Genomic DNA, 18,965 nt, shown 5'->3' on the forward strand with positions numbered 1-18,965 from the left:
TATAAATATTTGTCAATTTTTATTAACTATTATATTATATTTTATCATTTTTTTCCTAACTTATCCACTTTTTATTCAGTATTAATTTATTTAACAACACTTACCTGCCCATGTAATTGCAGAATTGTTAATGAAAATATAGGAATTATATTTGAATTTCAACCTAATTAATATTTATAACTTCTTACATGATGAAAAAAAAAAACAAATAAATTATGAATTTATCTTTTTATTAAAAAATACCATTGAATACATTTATTTTTATTGAAAGTAAAGAAATGGAATAAAGGGTACAAAAACTACAATTTATAATTTTAATCATCTTCTTCCTCTTCATCTTCGTCTTCTGGCTGCTGGTAAATTCCAAACTGGTCTTCATTATCGTCTTCAACGACATTTGTCTCAAGTTCTTCCATGATTTCGGGGTCAAAGGTTCCATCTTCGTTAATGTCGCTCTGATATGGTAGAGCATTGAGACAAGCTTGCCCATTACATTGGCCACAAGCTAAAGAGCATTGCAAGCCCGCTTTCCTGCATCCGCATCACGAACCACAACCACTCTTGCAGTTGCAGAAAATTGTATTTAGCAAATCTTCTGGAGCAGGTGGTAAAATTGTCATGATAGGCTCCAGAAAATCGTTTCGCATTGCCCAACCCCATACCTGGGGTTCCAAATAATGTCCTAACCAAGTTTGAACTTGATAATATACACGGTTGAAATGTTGATGAGCAGCTGCACTTGGTGGAATATTTGAAAGCTGCACAGGTTTATTAAGTTTTGTAGACTTGACGTAATGCATATAACGAAGATGATCGAGACTTTTCACAGATTTCGGAGCATTATAGACTGCCAATAAGGTTTGAGTTCCACTCTCTCATAATCTCTGGGCCGAATAATTTTCTTCCCCAAATGCTGCAGCTGGTTCATCCAAATTTGTCAGTTTCTCAAAAACTTTTAAAAATGATTTTTTTCCCTTTTTAAAAAGCGCAGAAGTTGTGTCACAGCCACTTAATGCGTGCAGAAATAAAATATGTTTTTTAGAATGAGGATAATTATCAAAACTTTTAGTCGAGTATATCTCCGTTTTAACATTACCTTTCCTAACTTTTTTAAAGAAAATTTCTTGTTCATAAGACAGTGTACGCCCAATTAAAATGACGAGTAAATCAATATCTTGTCCTATTATAACTGCAGTTTTTTTAGACTTTGATTCTTCAATTGCAGTTTCAACAATAAGAACATCCGCATCATCTCTGGCTTGTTTAGTAGTAATATTTGCAGCTTGTAATTTTTCAATTAACATATTAATGAACTTATCTTTGTTATTTCGATTTGATAAGAATTTTTCTTGAGTAACTGGTACAACCATTGTTTCATCGAAACAAACTTCATACGTTTTTGAAAGTGCAGCAGTTCTTCTCTGCTGCTCCATAGCTTTTACGTTCTTACTGTAGTCTGAATATCCGTCAAATACAACAATTATTTTGGAACTGTAATGCCTTTGTAAATAATTCATGTATTTATCAAAAATAATAGAAAAAGTATCTTCTCTGCTCCATACAACATGATGAAGAAGAAATCCGCCATCAATAATGAACGTCACATTATTTTCATTGAGAACAAAATCAATTGGGCTCATGTTGTCATACAATGACGATTTTGTTGTTTTTCTCATGCCATCATTATCAAATAGAGCTGTTGGATACGGACTCAATTCATATTGAAGATATTCTTCAAGATTACTTTCAAATTGTTTGCTGACAGTAATTCTTTGGAAGAGTAATAATGGATCCACTGCAACTTTACAATCATTTATTTTTACAGATTTGTTAACACTGGAAAGCGGCATTACTTTTTCGGAGCGTTTAAACTTTATTTCATTAAATGATAAGTCGGTGATCTTCTTCATAGACTCTAATCCAATTTCTTAAGCTCTGTAGCAGTTAATTTGCTCATTTCCAACAATTCCAGAAGCTATCGATATTAACTGCGTAGTATTTGGAAAACGATCATGGAGTTTAAACCAATCAAATAGTATATTTACGTCAGCATTGTCTTTTTTCACTCTTGAGTCTCTGGAATTTTTTCTCTTAATTATTTTTTAATTTTAGTAAACGGTTATCAGTATTATTGAATAGATATAGATTTAATGCATGAAGAAAATGATAAAATATAATATAGTGGTTAATAAAAATTGACAAATATTTATAATCATTGATTTATCGATAGTTCATCAACTATATATGGCGCGTTTTCGACCGGAGGCACCGGTTGACCTGAAGTGATGCTGTGACCGCGCGCTCTCCGCCCTCTCGAAAACGGTTCACCGTATAGAAAATTTTTTCAAACAAAATTTGTAGAGAATTTTGTATTCTACAATATTGATTGATTGATGAATACAAGTAGCAAAAAACCCATAGGAAATGAGATATTTCCAAAAAAAGCGCAAAAAACCGATTTTTGTGACCTTTGACCTTGCAATTTAATAGTTGCTTACACCCTACCATATGTAGGTTTTGAGACAACTTTCAGGGTGTCAATATACAAGTATTTACAGACTCACAGCTGGGTATCTCGAATTCCGAGATTCTTACCTAATTTAAGCTTAAATGACTGGATTAATAGATAGAATGATTCAAAAGGAAGGTTTATATGTTAGGTTAGGTCAGGTTAGGTAAGTGAATGGGTCTGTTTGACCCTCCACCGCAACCCGCATTGGTTTATTTTGGCTTACAGCTATTCACAATCGACCAAATAAACCCAGCTTCTTAACTAAGTCGATTATTTTGTATAGTGAGCGATCTTTCAGGTCAGATGATGAGAGTACTGCTTTACCGAACTCTAAAAACCTGATTCGGTCCCCAGCGGGGCAGGCACAAAGTATGTGCTCTGCTGTTTCATCGTTAATGAGGTAGTCGGATATAGTCGAGCTGCAAGATTCTCACCTTGATACCCGCGACAACCTTTCCATATGAGCGTTTTTGCGCGTCAGCTACACCTGAAGATGCCTTAGATTCACCTGTGCAGGGCTTTTTCGCCTCTGGTTTTGGTGAATCACCACTTGAGCGCAAACGTTTGCTAACCTGCTTATGGGTGGTTTGTTATAATAATAACGACGAGATTTACAGAAGGTAAAAAAGAGAATATACAAATAGATTAAAGAAGTTAAAGACAGGATATTACGCAAATCAAATAGAAACAGCTGAAAACAAAGAGAAAGCTACATGGGATATTTAGTCTGGGGCACATGTACTCGATTCAGCTCTTTTTGTTGACATTTTTCAGCCCTGTCCAAAAATTACGACCAAGGTGTCATTCGATTCGTATTTTTGCCCCTAGAAAGTTTGAGGAAAGGTCCGAAAACGCGCCGATAAAAATTACAAAAGTTATAAACAATTAAGTGGAAAAAAAAATGGGGCTTTAGTTTTTTCTTAATATCTCGGAAAATTTTCAAAATTTTGGAAACTTTAAAAAAGATTTGAAAAGATCGATGAATTTGCGTAAAAAAATTCCCGACTCCCGAAACTGTATCTCGATTATTTATAATTTTCACAGAGCCCTGAAAATAAAGCCAAAGCGGGAAAAAATTCATGTGATGTTGGGATATATCATTAAACAATAATCCGCAGTCAAAAATTTTTCATCCCGATTTTAACGTTAATTATAAATTTGTTAATTAATAACTTTTTCTGAATTGAAAGTTAATATAAAAATCCCTATAATTATTAAACTAAAACCCTGGCATTTTTTTTCCTTTGGTGAAGTTATCCTCAATAGGCAAAAAATAGATTACCGTTTCCAAAATAAAAAAATTGTTATTTTATATTTTTTTATTAACAATTGAAAATTATAATTTTATAAAAAATACTTCACAATCTTTTTTTAAATTCTTTATTGTTTCAATGTCTCATGGCTGAAAACCAATTAATAATTTTTTTTTTATTTTTAACAGCTATTGTTAATAAATTCATTCGTAAGCAATTCGAAATTTCTTTTTGCATTATGTTAATTGAAAAAAATCATAATTTCTAGAAGAAAAATGGTTTCTCAAAAAAATTTCTTTGTTGCTAAAAAATGCGTTTGTTATTTAACAATCGTTTTTTGCAACTAAATATTAAAATTAAGGAACCGTTTTTTTTTAATCATAAATTTTATTGTTCTTCAAGGTTTCGAAAAAACTTTTTTTTATTCTTTTTTTAGTTGTTTATTTGAAAAAAAAATAAAATTTTTTAGATAAAAAAATTCAACACTTTGTTCTATAATAAAAGTAACTATGTGTTTTGTTTTTAATTCATTCTATTTTTTATAAAACTTTTAATATTGTGATACCTCGATACTTGTCTTTTTCATTCGCTCCTTCGCTTTTATAATTATAATAACTTTTAAACTATTGCAGTTATGACAAATATGCTTCAAGTCATTTTTGTTCATTATGAATTTATTAACAATTTAAGCCTTTTACTAAAATTGTAGTCCTATTATTTATTCAATTATTGATCGTTATTTATTAAAAAAAGAAAAATTTCAAGTTTTCAGGGAATTTACTAAATCAAAAACATACTGAAAGTTTTTTTTTAAATTTATTAAATCATGTTTAGTACAGTTGAAAGTTTTTTTATGATTTTTATAATTTTTTTTGTAATCATTTAGATCGTTTAAGTAGCGGTGGCTCATCATCTGTGGTATTTTCTGTATTTTCTTGTCGTGATGTTCCTTGAATATTTATATATTCATGATAGATTTTGAATTAATACAGAACTTAAGTTAACAGACAGATACTTACAATGTTAGTGAGATTGGTCGCAATTGAGTTGAGTTAAAATTAAAATATGAACGTTGTGATCATGATAAAAACACGTAACAACTGTAAAATTACAAGACATATGAAGTAAGTGAAAGCTACAAAATATATACGTTAAATGAGGAATATTCATGCCAGATTATTAAAAGACAGAATATCTGCACACAAAAGTGACTGTAGACTTCATCCAGAAAGGTGTGCCCTTAGTGAACATGTTTATAATAATGGACATGTAATGGACTTTAACTCAGTAAAATTTTTGACCAAAGAGAGGAATGTTTCTAAAAGATTATTCCTTGAAATGACTCACATTTCGCAATCACAAAATTGTCTGAATAAAAAAACAGACTTACAACATTTAAGTGAAATATATTCCTATTTACTTTTTATAGAAAAAAATTGGAATTCCTTCAAAGACAACTCATTTGACATTACTTAAATTCATTTATCAAGTTATCAACAAAAAAATTATACAACATAACTCTTTCTTCTGGAGGCAACTGTAACTCTTTGATTAATTGCACCAGCGGCAAATGCCAAGTCTACTTCTTCTTCAAAATTTAATAAATTGACAAGTGATGTGTTTCTAACCTAAGATCACCACGTTCATTTTCAAATAAAAAAAAAAACAATTTTATGAATATTCCTCATTTAACGTATATATTTTGTAGCTTTCACTTACTTCATATGTCTTGTGATTTTACAGTTGTTACGTGTTTTTATCATGATCACAACGTTCATATTTTAATTTTAACTCAACTCAATTGCGACCAATCTCACTAACATTGTAAGTATCTGTCTGTTAACTTAAGTTCTGTATTAATTCAAAATCTATCATCTTAGCTCCCTGATGATGACAATAACCATTGTCGAAATATTGGAAATATAATGTTATAAGAGTACACTTGCGCTTCGCTGCTATCACGAATAACTCCAAGGAATTGTTCGTAATTAGTCAGCAAAGACTACCTCTCTCCCTCTCTCTATATATACAGTGTGACCCATTTAAAATGGAACCACCCCTGTAGAATGTGCATTTTTCAATCAATCTCAATTTTTTTTATTGAAATATTAAGCATGAAAAACTGTATCTTGACACTAACTTTCACAATTTTAGTTTCATTTCCAAGGCACTCTATGGTTTTTTTTGTTTGTCAAAAACGGCAAAAGTTTATTAGGCAATTTTTGTTTTCAAATTTGACTACACCACTGGATTCGTAGTCGTTATAAATCAAAACTGTCAAATTTTCATTAAAAAATATTTGTTAACAACGAAGTTACAACAACTTCAATTTTGGAAACAAAGTATTTGTTTGTAATTTTTATTCAGATTATAGACATATTTGAGATCTGACAACACTGTCATCACCAAGTAGAACACCAGTGAATTTGTACAGTGAAAATCCGAAGTCAACAGCTCAATGCGTTCTACAGTTATAACTCCTGAAAATATGGTAATGTGAGAGAATTGTGGTGCAAGCGTTTTGTAATAAAAATCTGACTACGCCACTGGATTTGTGGATAATATTCCCTTAAAATCATTCATTTGAGTGTAGGTTACGAGAAGTGAAAATTAAAATAAAAATTGAATAATTGAATAACAGAAAATTAAAAGTTCATTTTCAAGTTACGCAGTAGGCGACCAAGTTCAGAATCTCATGTCATGGGATCTCCCAATTGCGCTTTTACTAAATCTTGATAGAATCTTGAAGTATTAATGGTCATACTTGTAAGCTTTTTGGAAGTTTCCCAATAATAAATAATAGTACTTTTGTAACAACGCACCTGGAAAATCACATTTTATGAGATTCTGAACTTACTCTACCTTCTTCTATAGTTGATGAAAACAAAATGTATACAAACAAGTTTCAAAGTATTTATTCAACAATTAATTGCCATTAAGAAAAAACTGATACTAAAATAAACATTGATTTAAAACTAAACATTCAAATTTTTGTGGCTTCTACCAAACCTCCATTAAGTTCAATACATTTATCGTATCTCTTCCGAATATTGTTTACACTATTTCTTATTTGTTGAACTGTAATTTCGGCACAAGCTTGTCGTATCCTTTACATGAGTTCAGCTCGATTCGTTGGTCTTGTTCTGTATACTTTTTGTGTCAGAATACCCCACAGAAAAAAGTCTAATATTGTTAGATCAGGCGATCTAGGTGGCCATTCAATTAAGTCACTACCTCGTCCTATCCAATGATTTGGAAACTGGTTATTTAGCGACTCTTTAACAATCCTCGAATTGTGCACGGAACAGCCGTCGAGCTGAAAATATAAATTTACTTGTTCCACAAAAGGCATTTCATCTATTTCGTCCGATAATTGATTATTTAGAAATTTCAAAAAATTTTGCCCGTTTATGTTTCCATCAAAAAAATATGGACCTATTATTCTATTTTGTTCTATACCACACCAAACGTTAACTTTTTCGGAATATTGACTTTTACAATTTATGATCCAGTGCGGATTTTCCGTAGCCCAATACCGAGCATTTTGCGATGAAACTACCCCATTGGTGCTGAAAGAAGCTTCATCACTAAACATTATTCAGTTTAAAAAATTTCTTGTATTCAGGTACTCGCCTTGTGCCCACAAACAAAATTCCATACGTTTCACTTCATCACCTGCCTTTAAAGAGTGAAGAAATTTAGGTTTAAATGCTCTCATTTTGTTTTGTTCAAGACATCGTCGAATAGTCTCTCTCGGTAAGTTTAAATCCAAACTGGCGATTCGTAAACTTCTGTTTGGGTGGTTTCTAAAATAATCTAAAACAGCACCTTCGTTTAAATTTCTTCTTCGGTGATTATTTTTTAAAATATGTTTGCTGACTGCACCGGTTTCTTTAAATGTTTTGTTAATTTTACTGACGGTGCTTCTGTCAATGGGAAGTCGATTTGGATGTCTGTGATTAAATATCCTAGCTGCTTCTCTTTCACTATGATAATTGTCCCCAGAAATTCTCACAATTTCAATTCTTTCTTCTAATGATAATTGCAAAGCCATTATTAAATGCACGTAACTAACAACTATTATTTTATTTATGATTAACTGTCAAAATCACAGCCTACTGTTGATTTATTATAAAACCTTTGCATAATGAGTTCAGCTTCCTCAAATTATTGATATCTCCTCTAAAAGATTGTTTTAGCTAAGTTATGAAGAATTTACAGGGAACAATTTTTGTCCTGCTCTCTGTTTTATTATTGAATAAATGATTTCCATGCTTTAAATCAATTTGATTTTAGCGGCTATGCGGAAGAATGTACTAAGTACTGCATAACTTGAAAATGAATTTTTAATTTTCTGTTATTAGAATACACTTCTCGTAACCTACACTCAAATGAATGATTTTAAGGGAATATTATCCACAAATCCAGTGGCATAGTCAGATTTTTATTACAAAACGCTTGCACCACAATTCTCTCACATTACCATATTTTCAGGAGTTATAACTGTAGAACGCATTGAGCTGTTGACTTCGGATTTTCACTGTACAAATTCACTGGTGTTCTACTTGGTGATGACAGTGTTGTCAGATCTCAAATATGTCTATAATCTGAATAAAAATTACAAACAAATACTTTGTTTTCAACATTGAAGTTGTTGTAACTTCGTTGTTAACAAATATTTTTTAATGAAAATTTGACAGTTTTGATTTATAACGACTACGAATCCAGTGGTGTAGTCAAATTTGAAAACAAAAATTGCCTAATAAACTTTTGCCGTTTTTGACAAACAAAAAAAACCATAGAGTGCCTTGGAAATGAAACTAAAATTGTGAAAGTTAGTGTCAAGATACAGTTTTTCATGCTTAATATTTTAATAAAAAAAAAATTAAGATTGATTGAAAAATGCACATTCTACAGGGGTGGTTCCATTTTAAATGGGTCACACTGTATATATATATATATATATATATATATATATATATATATATATATATATACCTCTCTCTCTCTCTCTCTCTCTATATATATATATATATATATATATATATATATATATATATATATATATATATATATATATATATATATATTATCTTTTTTGTTTACTAATGTTGGGAAAATTGTATGTTAAATTACTTGTTTGATCTGTAATTTTTAGTATTGTATGAAGTGACCACTATTTCAGTAGCATATTAAACACGCTTATTTACTATAAAATTCAAATTTGAAGGTGGGAATATATTGTCATTGGCTTCATGCACTATTAATCGATACTATTTACCATAGGCTAGACGCACACCACAGTCTTCGACTTTGTGGTTTTTTCAGTTCATTTGTTATCATTTGTTATCTAATTAGTGCTTCATATAATGTTACAATTTGAATCATATAGTTCATACTAGTAAGAACATACATGTGAAAACAAATAAATTATTATTATTATTATTAATAACTTTCACAGGTATTTATTTATATAAACTATTAACATATGTTTACAAGAATAAAAATAACTTTGAGCTTAACAGCGACATTCATGGCTACCAAACACGACAAAAAATCAATTCAGATTACAAAAGGTGAAATACTCTAGTTATGAAAAATCAACAGATTACGATTTGAAAACTATAACAAGCCTGGCCAGATTCAAACATAGTCTTAAGTCGTTTTTGATCACGAATACATTTTATAACATTCAGGAATTTTCCTCTCTCTGCAATATGAACTGAGATGAGCTGATGAACTCTTTTATTCTGTCAAAATTCATGCACTTCTAACATTAACTATTTATTATAATGCTAACCCGCACTTCTATGTTGTCCTATATGACATATCATCACTGTTGCAATGTTATTTTTCAATTGTATTTTTAAGTTTTATGACCTGTCAACCCGATGTAAATTGGTGATTTTATGATCAGTAAAAATGTATGTCTGTCTGTCTTTCTGTCTGTCTGTCTTGGATTATCGGAAGACAGTGTATGTCGCCGCTATTTGGAAAATGATGAAACAGCAGAGCACATACTTTGTGTCTGTCCCGCTGGGGACCGTATCAGGTTTTTAGAGTTAGGCAGAGCCGTACTCTTACCGTCTGACCTGAAAAACCACTCACCATACAAACTAATCGTATTCGTTGAAAAGCTGGGTTTATTTGCTCGACTGTGAATATGTCTGACACACAATAAACTTTGCCGGGTTGCGATGGAGGGTCAAATAGACCCACTCACTCTGGACCTAATATATTATTACAGACCATAACAGACTTGAAATGCAGGGACATAACGGTTGCGGCGGTACCGGCCAGGGGGCCGGCCGGGCCTGCCTTTGAATAGCGCGTCGAAGGCCATGATTCGCCCTATAGCTCTTTATGATTAGCAGCAATCACACGAGTTTATATGTATATTTAGTATCAGCACTGCACTCGTGCGGAGCCGGGCGGATCGCTAGTAATGAATGAAGCGTGAATGAAAAATTTAAAATAATTTTCACTTTCAGGGACCATTCACAGGAGCTAGCATGAATACAGTAAGGACATTTGCACCAGCCCTATTCTTAGGAAATTTAAATTATCAATGGGTACGTACCTGCATTTTCAATCGTCGTTAATATTTACACATCTGATCAGCAGTTTGAACATTCAAGAAAATAGCAAAAACTGAAGTACGGAATGTAGTAGGTCAAGCAAAAAAGTAACTTTCACACACAAACTGAAAGAAAGTCCTCCTGAAACAGCTACTTTCATATAAATATTGAATTACACGAAAGAAAAAACTTATTTCGAAACAAATACTTCTATATGAACACTGAATCATACAGAAGATACGTTTCTCTAATCAGTTTGTATTTTAAACATTCGTTGTGGAATAAAATCAGATATTCACGTGAGTTCTACTTTAAATGAATGGTAACAAATTGCACTTACATGGAACACTGTCATCCTCACTGGTATACATCGATGTTTCGCCGTAAAACGCTTGCCCTAAGGCTCTTCAGTACTAAATTGGATAACATTATAGAAAATACACACAATTCAATAATGAATTACGATTTTTAATGTCACGGAATAAGCTTGATCTACTTATGTCATCGATGACATCGTAATGACATTCATTCACCTATTTGATTTGATCCCAGCCAAGAGGAATTTTATTTGAATTGAAGGGGTTATATTTTTAGGAGTAATTAATTTCTGGGAAAGAAAGTTTTTGGCTTTCTACTATCCATCTTGATACAAAAAAAGATGAGGGAATCTTACAAAAAAAAGAATAAAGTAATCGATTTGAAAATAAGTAACTTTATACATGGATGTGTAGATCATGCAAAGAAGTAACTTTCAGAAACAAACTGAAAAGTGAATGAATGTCATAACGATGTCATCGATGACATAAGCAGATCAAGCTTATTCTGTGACATTAAAAATCGTAATTCATGAATGAATTGGGTGTATTTCTTATAATCTTATCCAATTTGGTACTCAAGAGCCTTAAGGCAAGTGTCTTACGGCGAAACATCGATGTATACCTGTGAGGATGACAGTGTTCCATGTAAGTGCAATTCAAAGTAGAACTTATGTGAATGATATCTGATTTTTATTCCACAACGAATGTTCGAAATACAAACTGAGTAGAGAAAAGTATCTTCTGTATAATTCAGTGTTCATATAGAAGTATATGTTTCGAAAGAATTTTTTTCTTTCGTGTAATTCAATGTTTATATGAAAGTAGCTGTTTCAGGAGGACTTTCTTTCAGTTTGTGTCTGAAAGTTACTTCTTTGCATGATCTACACATCCATGTAGAGAGTTACTTATTTTCAAATAAATTACTTCCTTCCTTTCTTTGGAAGATTCACTCATCCATTTTTTGTAACAAGATGCAGTAGTAGAAAGCCAAAAACTTTCTTTCCCAAAAATTAATCACTCCTAAAAATACACACATCGGAAAAGTCTAGGGATATTTTTATAACATACTGAATATCATAAAAATAAATGCATGAGGTCGTTAAATTTCGATTAAATTGGTACACTCGACCACCCTGTAGATTTCTATGGGTTGAACAAAGCCTACAAAAACGGTAACTAATCTTTTATCAAGTTTTTCACAAACTGTAGGTTTTCGGCTAAAATGAATAATCTGAAAGCATCGAGTTTGTACATTCTATGCAGTTCTTGCTCAGCAATCAAACATGGAACGCCATCACTTACCATTGGCTGAGATGAATAGAGCTGTAGGGCTTCTTCAAGGTGGCATGCGACAAAATGATGTAGCTCTTCGTTTGGGGGTCTCCCAAAGTGTTAGCAGTCGATTGTGGCGGCGTTTCCGTGAAACTGGCAGTCCAGCCGAACAACATCCACGGCGAGGACGCGCTACAACTGCAGTTCAAGTCCGATTTTTGGTCTTAACCGCAAGAAGACAACTGACAATCACAGCACCTGAGTTGGTTAACGTGTTGCAGCAGACGCACCAGGTAACCATTGGTCGTGATACTGTCAGAAATCGACTGCATAAAGCAGATCTCCACAACAGAAGGCCACTTAGATGTCCACCTTTGTCGAGAGGCAATCGCGGTGGAAGATTAGAGTGGTGTCAAGAACATCAAAACTGGGATGCAAATGATTGGGCCACAGTTTTGTTTACAGACGAATCCAGATTTGGATTTCATCCAGATTCTCGTCGAGTAAGGCTGTGGAGACGACCTGGAAATAATGAACGTTTGAGACACGTCCAGGAAGTCCACACATACAGAGGTGGTACAGTAATGCTATGGGGCGGAATCATGATCGGCGGCAGAACCGATCTCGTTTTTCCAAATCGCTCCCTCACAGCTCGACAGTACCTCGACACCATTCTTCTACCTATCGTCCGTCCGTTTGCTGGTGCTGTTGGTGAAAACTTCCACCTAATGCACGATAATGCTCGTCCACATGTCGCGCGTCTAGTGACTACCTGGCTCACCAACGAATTAGTTGATGTATTGCCATGGCCAGCACAATCACCGGACCTGAATCCCATCGAGCATGTGTGGGACATGCTTCAACGAAGAATTACTCCGCATATGGGGAACATTCACACAACGTTTCAATTGAGAGAGCTTTTAATCGCTGAATGGGCAAATGTACCTCAACAAGACATTGACAATCTCATTTTGTCAATGCACGATAGATGTAGGGTCGTAATAAACCAGCGTGGGGGCCATACTTTGTATTGATTCCACTTTTTTTTTGTATTATGATTTCTTTTCGGAGTGCCAAAGAAGAGCCATATTTTTCTTTTAGTTTTGCTTATATGCGCACTCAGTATTTTTGACCATTTAATAAATTTTGTTATAAGTTACATTCGTTTAATAATCACCCGTCAACTTTTTTTTCCACAAAGCGATCTAAAAAAAAATTATTGCCATTTTTAAAAATGTCCCTAGACTTTTCCGATGTGTGTGTATAACCCCTTCAATTCAAAGTATACTTCAAGTGATTTTTACATCAGCAAATTATATTTATTGCAATCATTTGAAATATAATTACGTTTCATAAATACAATGCCTTCATTTCAAAACTTCCCACCCCTAGTACTTCGTTTAGCAGGGAGAATTTGCCGTAAGCAAAAAACACGTCGATTTAGATATCGAGGGGGAAGTTTAAAACCAGTGCCAGTGGTATTTTAGGTTTAACCCCATTACCCCTGGCTACCCCCACTTAATCATTTTAAATGGCACCCCCTATTTTGTAACACATCGTTTTAAAGATCTTAAAAATCCTCACTCAACCCCATTTAGAAAACTGAAATTGGTTGATCCGTTCTATTTAAATAGGGCAAAAAGAAAATGAATTATAACAAAATCCAAAAATTTATGGAACTGCTACCACTGACTCAATAACGGTATGTTGATGTCTCTTTTTTACACAGAGTTTTTTGCTTTTGCTGAAAGTGAGATAAGGGCATACAGTTGCTTCTTGGCGTCAGTTACAATTAAATGGTGAAAACATTCATCAGAATTAGTTATTCCTGATTTTAAACTGTTTGTCAAGTGGTGTCAGTTGCACTGACGGTAATACAAATTGAAATGATGTACACTTTACAAGAAAGAACTGAAATTATTTATATTTATGGTGCTGAAGATAGGTGTGCTCGTAGGACAGCCCGGGTTTTTGATGAAAGGCATGCAGGCCAAAATGTGACTCGCCGATATGTTCTAGACCTTGTTCAAAAATTTTAAGAGACCGGATCTGTGTGCAAGAAAGCAGTAAAGCAGCCGAGAGTTCTTACGAAAGCCGCACAGATTGAGATTTTAGGCCAATTCGCCGTTGAGCCTACTACTTCAATTTTGAAAGTCGCTAAGTTAGGAAATATTTCAGTTGGTTCTATACACAAAGTTTCAAAACTAAACAAGTTATTTCCTTACAAAATGAGTATTCCTCAGCAACTCAGTGAGAATGACTATGATAGGAGAATTGAATTTTGTGAAATAATGACTGCGAGAATTCAAAATGACCCGAATTGAATAAAAAATATTTGCTTCGGTGATGAATCAACTTTTTTCTTAATGGCTTTGTAAATAAGCATAACTGTAGATACTGGGATAATGAAAATCCACACTTGTTTTGAGAGGAGCATACGCAATATCCACAAAAAAATAAACGTCTGGGCTGGAATTCTGGGAAAATTGTCCCAATTTTCATTGAAGAAAATTTAACTGTTCATTTGTATTTGAACTTATTGTAAATTGTAATCGATCCACTCATAACACAGTCCTTAGAACGCCAAGTTGATGAAGAAGACAACACGCTCTGGGATAAACAAAATTTACATTTTCAACAGGACGGCGCACCGCCACACTACGCATTGCATGTCTGACAGTGGCTTGATCAACGGTATCCTGATAAATGGATTGGCAAAAGAGGCGCTCTGGAATGGCCGGCGAGATCTCCGGATTTAACGCCATTGGATTTCTTTCTCTGGGGTTATTTGAAGAATGGTATACAAAATTCCCCCGCAGAACATTCAGGATCTAAGACACAGGATTACTGACACATGCAGACAAATTAATAACGAAACATTTACAAAAGTCCGACAGGAATTCGAGAATAGATTGTACTTTTGCTTAGCTACCAATGGTGAACATTTTGAACACCTAATAAAGAAAGGTACATTTATTTAATCGCAATAGCTATTATTTTATTTTTTATTATAATTAACTTTCTTTTTGCCCTATTTTACGAGAATGGATCAACCAATTTCAGTTTTCTAAACATAAACATAAATATCATATCAATATCAAAGCCACGTTGAAGTGTTCGATTTTTGGTTCATACTTTTCAGCAATTTTTTTTCAGGAATTTAGAGAATTTCGAAAATTCATAAGTAAAAATTATGAAGAGATGAAGGTTCTGGATTTCTTCTCCATATTTCTACTGAAAATGTGGAAATCTGTTTTAAAAAAATCTGTTTTTCCGTTAACCAGCTGTCGCACCCCTACGAACGACAACCCTCAGAAGTCGAAACTTGTGCGAGCTAAGGATTAACGAGATCTTACCTTTCAACGTGTGATTCCTAACATGGAGGAAAGAAGAAAGCAATTAATTTCAAAATGAAACCTTCACAAGGATGTGTAAATCAAACAAAGAAGTAATTTCCAGTCATAAATTCGAAGTACAAAGACTTTCTGAAAGTTACTTTTTTGCATGATCTACACATGTTTGTAAAAATATCATTTTGAAATCAATTGCTACCTTCCTACTTCCTTTCCTAGGAATATTTGTATATTTTTGTATGAAGATGGAGTAGTGGAAAGTCAAAACCTTTTGTCAAAAACTAATCTCTCCTAAAAATTCAAACAAGATACCTATGACTGGAATCAAATCAAATAAATGAATGTCATTACGTACTGTCACAGACGACACGAGTAAATTTAACTCATTTGTGACATAAAGTCGTAATTTTATGAATACCCTGTCTATTTCATACCAAACAGCAGATAATATTATTCTTACATTGAAACACAATTGACTATTTTTTTTTCAGATCTACTGGATAGGGCCAAACATAGGTGCTATATTGGGATGTGGCATTTACAAATTTCTTTTTGCCGTTCCTGAGAAAGAGGAAATTCCCAAAGAGGAGTCAGTAGTGCTCGAAGACGTCAAACCAGAGAAGTCGTGATCTTGCACCTACTTACGGAGATTAACGAATAGACTTTTTTTGAATAAGCAATATTTTCTCAAATAAAAATTAAAAAATGTAAATATGTATGATATAATGTTACATAAATATATAACATTACTTCACTATTGGTATACATTAGTATATGGAATGATTATTAGATCGATAGACGGGACGGGAACCGCAAGGCCGGGATTTCGTCCTTCCGAATCGGAAGGACGAAATCCCGGCCTTGCGGTTCGGAAGATTGAACGGCGTGTACACAAGATGGAGGCTAAGATCACGTCGGCGAGACAACACGCGTCTCGTATCCAATGTGTGACGGACTACAGGGCGGCCAATAGGCCTTTCACGCCCACAGTGCGGCGAATAGCCGCCAATTTACGACGTATCCATCACACTCTAGGCCAAGGCGTGCTGTTGACCACCAAACAGCACTGCCTTGATAGGATACGAATGCTAGTGGCTGCTAAGAAGTCACTAGTGAGGCGAGCGAGAAGTATCGCGGAAAACCTTAGGTTCCGCGAGAAACCTTCTCGCTTATTCCAAGAGCCTCCACGTGTTGTGGATAATCCGCCGACTGCTGATCAGGTGGAATCCTTCTGGAAGGATATCTATGAACACCCGCAGCCACTTAACTTACACACTCCAGCCCTAGCGCAGTTCGAAGCTTTCAACAGAGAGCTTCGACAGCCTGAGCTCGATGAACTGCGCAACCCGATAACCCCGGATGACGTTCGAAGGGCCCTCGTTGGTTCCAAGAACTTTGCTGCTCCAGGCCCAGATGGGCTGAACACTTATTGGTGGAAAAAACTACCAAGTACCCACCGCCATCTGGCCAGAGTTTTCAACTCATGGCTCGATGGAGAGCAGCCGATTCCGGATTGGTTTGTCGAGGGGCAGACCGTTCTTATCCCAAAAAGCGGAGATTTGTCGATTCCTAAGAATTACAGACCGATAACATGCTTGAATTCCTGTTATAAGTTGTTCACAAGCATCTTATACACACGAATACTCACCGCAGTTGACCAAGTGTTCGAACGGATATATGAGCAGAGAGGGTCGAAGAGAGGAGTCGATGGATGTAAAGAGAACTTGCTCATCGATAGATGTGTAACGCAGGACTTGATACAATATGAGCGTAACCTCTCTATGGCCTGGATCGATTACCGTAAGGCATTTGATACAATTTCGCATGAGCTCATCTTGCATTTGCTCAGATGCTTTGCGGTACCTGACAACATAGTGAGATGCATTGAACAACTGATACCACTTTGGCGAACTCGCTTCACCATAACTTCTAGTCAAGCAAGAGTCCAAACAGGGTGAGTCACTTTCAGAAGGGGTGTATGTCAGGGTGATTCCCTCAGTCCCCTTCTCTTCTGTATATCACTTTCGCCATTATCCGTTGCGCTCAGAAACACTCGAGGGTATAACTGTGGCACCCCCGGAAACCGGAGGCACAAGGTCACCCATCTGTTTTATATGGATGATCTTAAACTTTATGCCTCTGGAGAGAAGGATCTCCATCAGTCCTTGAGGGTGGTGGAAGAGTACACGCATGCTATCGGTATGAAATTCGGGATAGACAAATGTGCAATGGTTCATCTCAAAAGAGGACGATGCGGGGACTACGGAGAGGATGTGCAGCTCGTAGATGAAAGCATCTTACACCACTGGATGCCGGAGAGACGTATACTCACCTCGGGGTGGCACAACACCACTCAAAAGAGGTAACAGCAGTGAAAAACTCTCTCACAAACTTCGACAGATCGGGTCATCGGAACTGTAGGGGAACAACAAAGTTGCTGCAACAAATATGCTCACCGTTCCAATCTTACTCTACTCGTTTGGAGTAGTGAAGTGAAAATTATTTTCTATCAAGGGGTGTGGATTGTTTTCGGTCCAAATGTGATTGTTGTGGAAGTTAATAATTGAATTGTGAGAAAAACAAGCTTCATCTGTGAACGATATTCGACTTAGGAAACCTGGAGATCTTCTTATTTTACCTCTTAACCAGTTAGAAAAAGCTAGCCTTACAGGCAAATCACTGGGTAATAGAGCTTGCACACGCTGCATGTGATAGGGATATAGTTGCTGGGCTCTCACTGTGACATGGGTAATATTCAGTTCTTCAGCTATTTTTCGAGTACTGGTATGAGGATTTACTTCAATCTCATTTAAAACAGCTTCTTTAATTTGACCTGTTCGTACCGTTGCAGGCCTCCCAATGACAACCGTCGATCTTTTAAAGCTGCCTGTTTCAGAAAGTCGTGCATGGAGACGTACAAAAGTTCTTCTATTAGGCACTACACGCTGAGGAAATCTTTCATGGTAAATGCGTCTTGCAGCATTCGAGTTTCCGTGAGCCATTCTATAACAGAAATGCATATCTGCCGTTTCACTGTTAGTAAATTGAACCATGTTTTACAAAAACATGTATAATAATACATGATAATACATGAAAAATAATAACCACTGAACACAGTTTTTATAAAAATTATAAATTATAATATATTATTAATATATTATAAATTATAATTAAAATCTCATAAAGTTAACAACAACAAATGACAAGTTGTTTATTAAATGTTTCAATTGTTTTCCAAGGCAACCCTTGATTATTATTCATGGTATTTTCAGAAGAGTGCGAGATTCAATGATGCGGCGGCTAGACGGTTGTATTGAAGCCGAAGGAGGCCATTTCCAACACTTAATTTTGTGCAATTCGTTAGTCTGGATCAGGGGTCTCCAAACTTTGAAGACTTCGGGCCATAATGATTTTTTCAGTTTGTTCCAAGGGCCAATTTCTGCCCTTTACTATATTTCTAGACTAGGATAGTCGCAAAGTGCGTGACCTAAGCAAACTTACGCTTTTTTTGCATTTCAATTATTATTGTGTATTGTGACACTTAACGACATTTAGTGGCGAGTAGTGGTACTATGTACTATCTTTTTCAGCTACCCGCTAGGTGGCATTAGGCGTAATTAAATATTTGGAATTACCGCGTTGGTTCGAGAAAGTTCTGGTTCTAGCTAGTGTATTCCGAT

The 18,965-nt window shown here is 34.8% G+C and overlaps 1 protein-coding gene across 5 annotated transcripts in view; it reads left to right on the forward strand.

Moving 5' to 3' along the window:
* LOC111513369 (aquaporin AQPAe.a) overlaps window positions 1-16,040 on the forward strand; it is a 100,082-nt gene extending 84,042 nt beyond the window's left edge. For all 5 annotated transcript variants that reach the window (XM_074176657.1, XM_074176658.1, XM_074176659.1 and 2 more), the window contains 2 exons: window positions 10,257-10,337; window positions 15,777-16,040. In XM_074176657.1, coding sequence (XP_074032758.1) covers window positions 10,257-10,337; window positions 15,777-15,914 — 219 coding nt within the window. In that variant the 3' untranslated portion in view covers window positions 15,915-16,040. The remainder of the gene's footprint in view (window positions 1-10,256; window positions 10,338-15,776) is intronic.
* Window positions 16,041-18,965: the final 2,925 nt, after the last annotated feature.

The sequence above is a fragment of the Leptinotarsa decemlineata genome, unplaced genomic scaffold (genome assembly GCF_025532065.1).
Source record: "Leptinotarsa decemlineata unplaced genomic scaffold, Ldec_3_MD MMD2_tig00001973_RagTag_RagTag, whole genome shotgun sequence".
Classification (NCBI taxonomy): domain Eukaryota; kingdom Metazoa; phylum Arthropoda; class Insecta; order Coleoptera; family Chrysomelidae; genus Leptinotarsa; species Leptinotarsa decemlineata.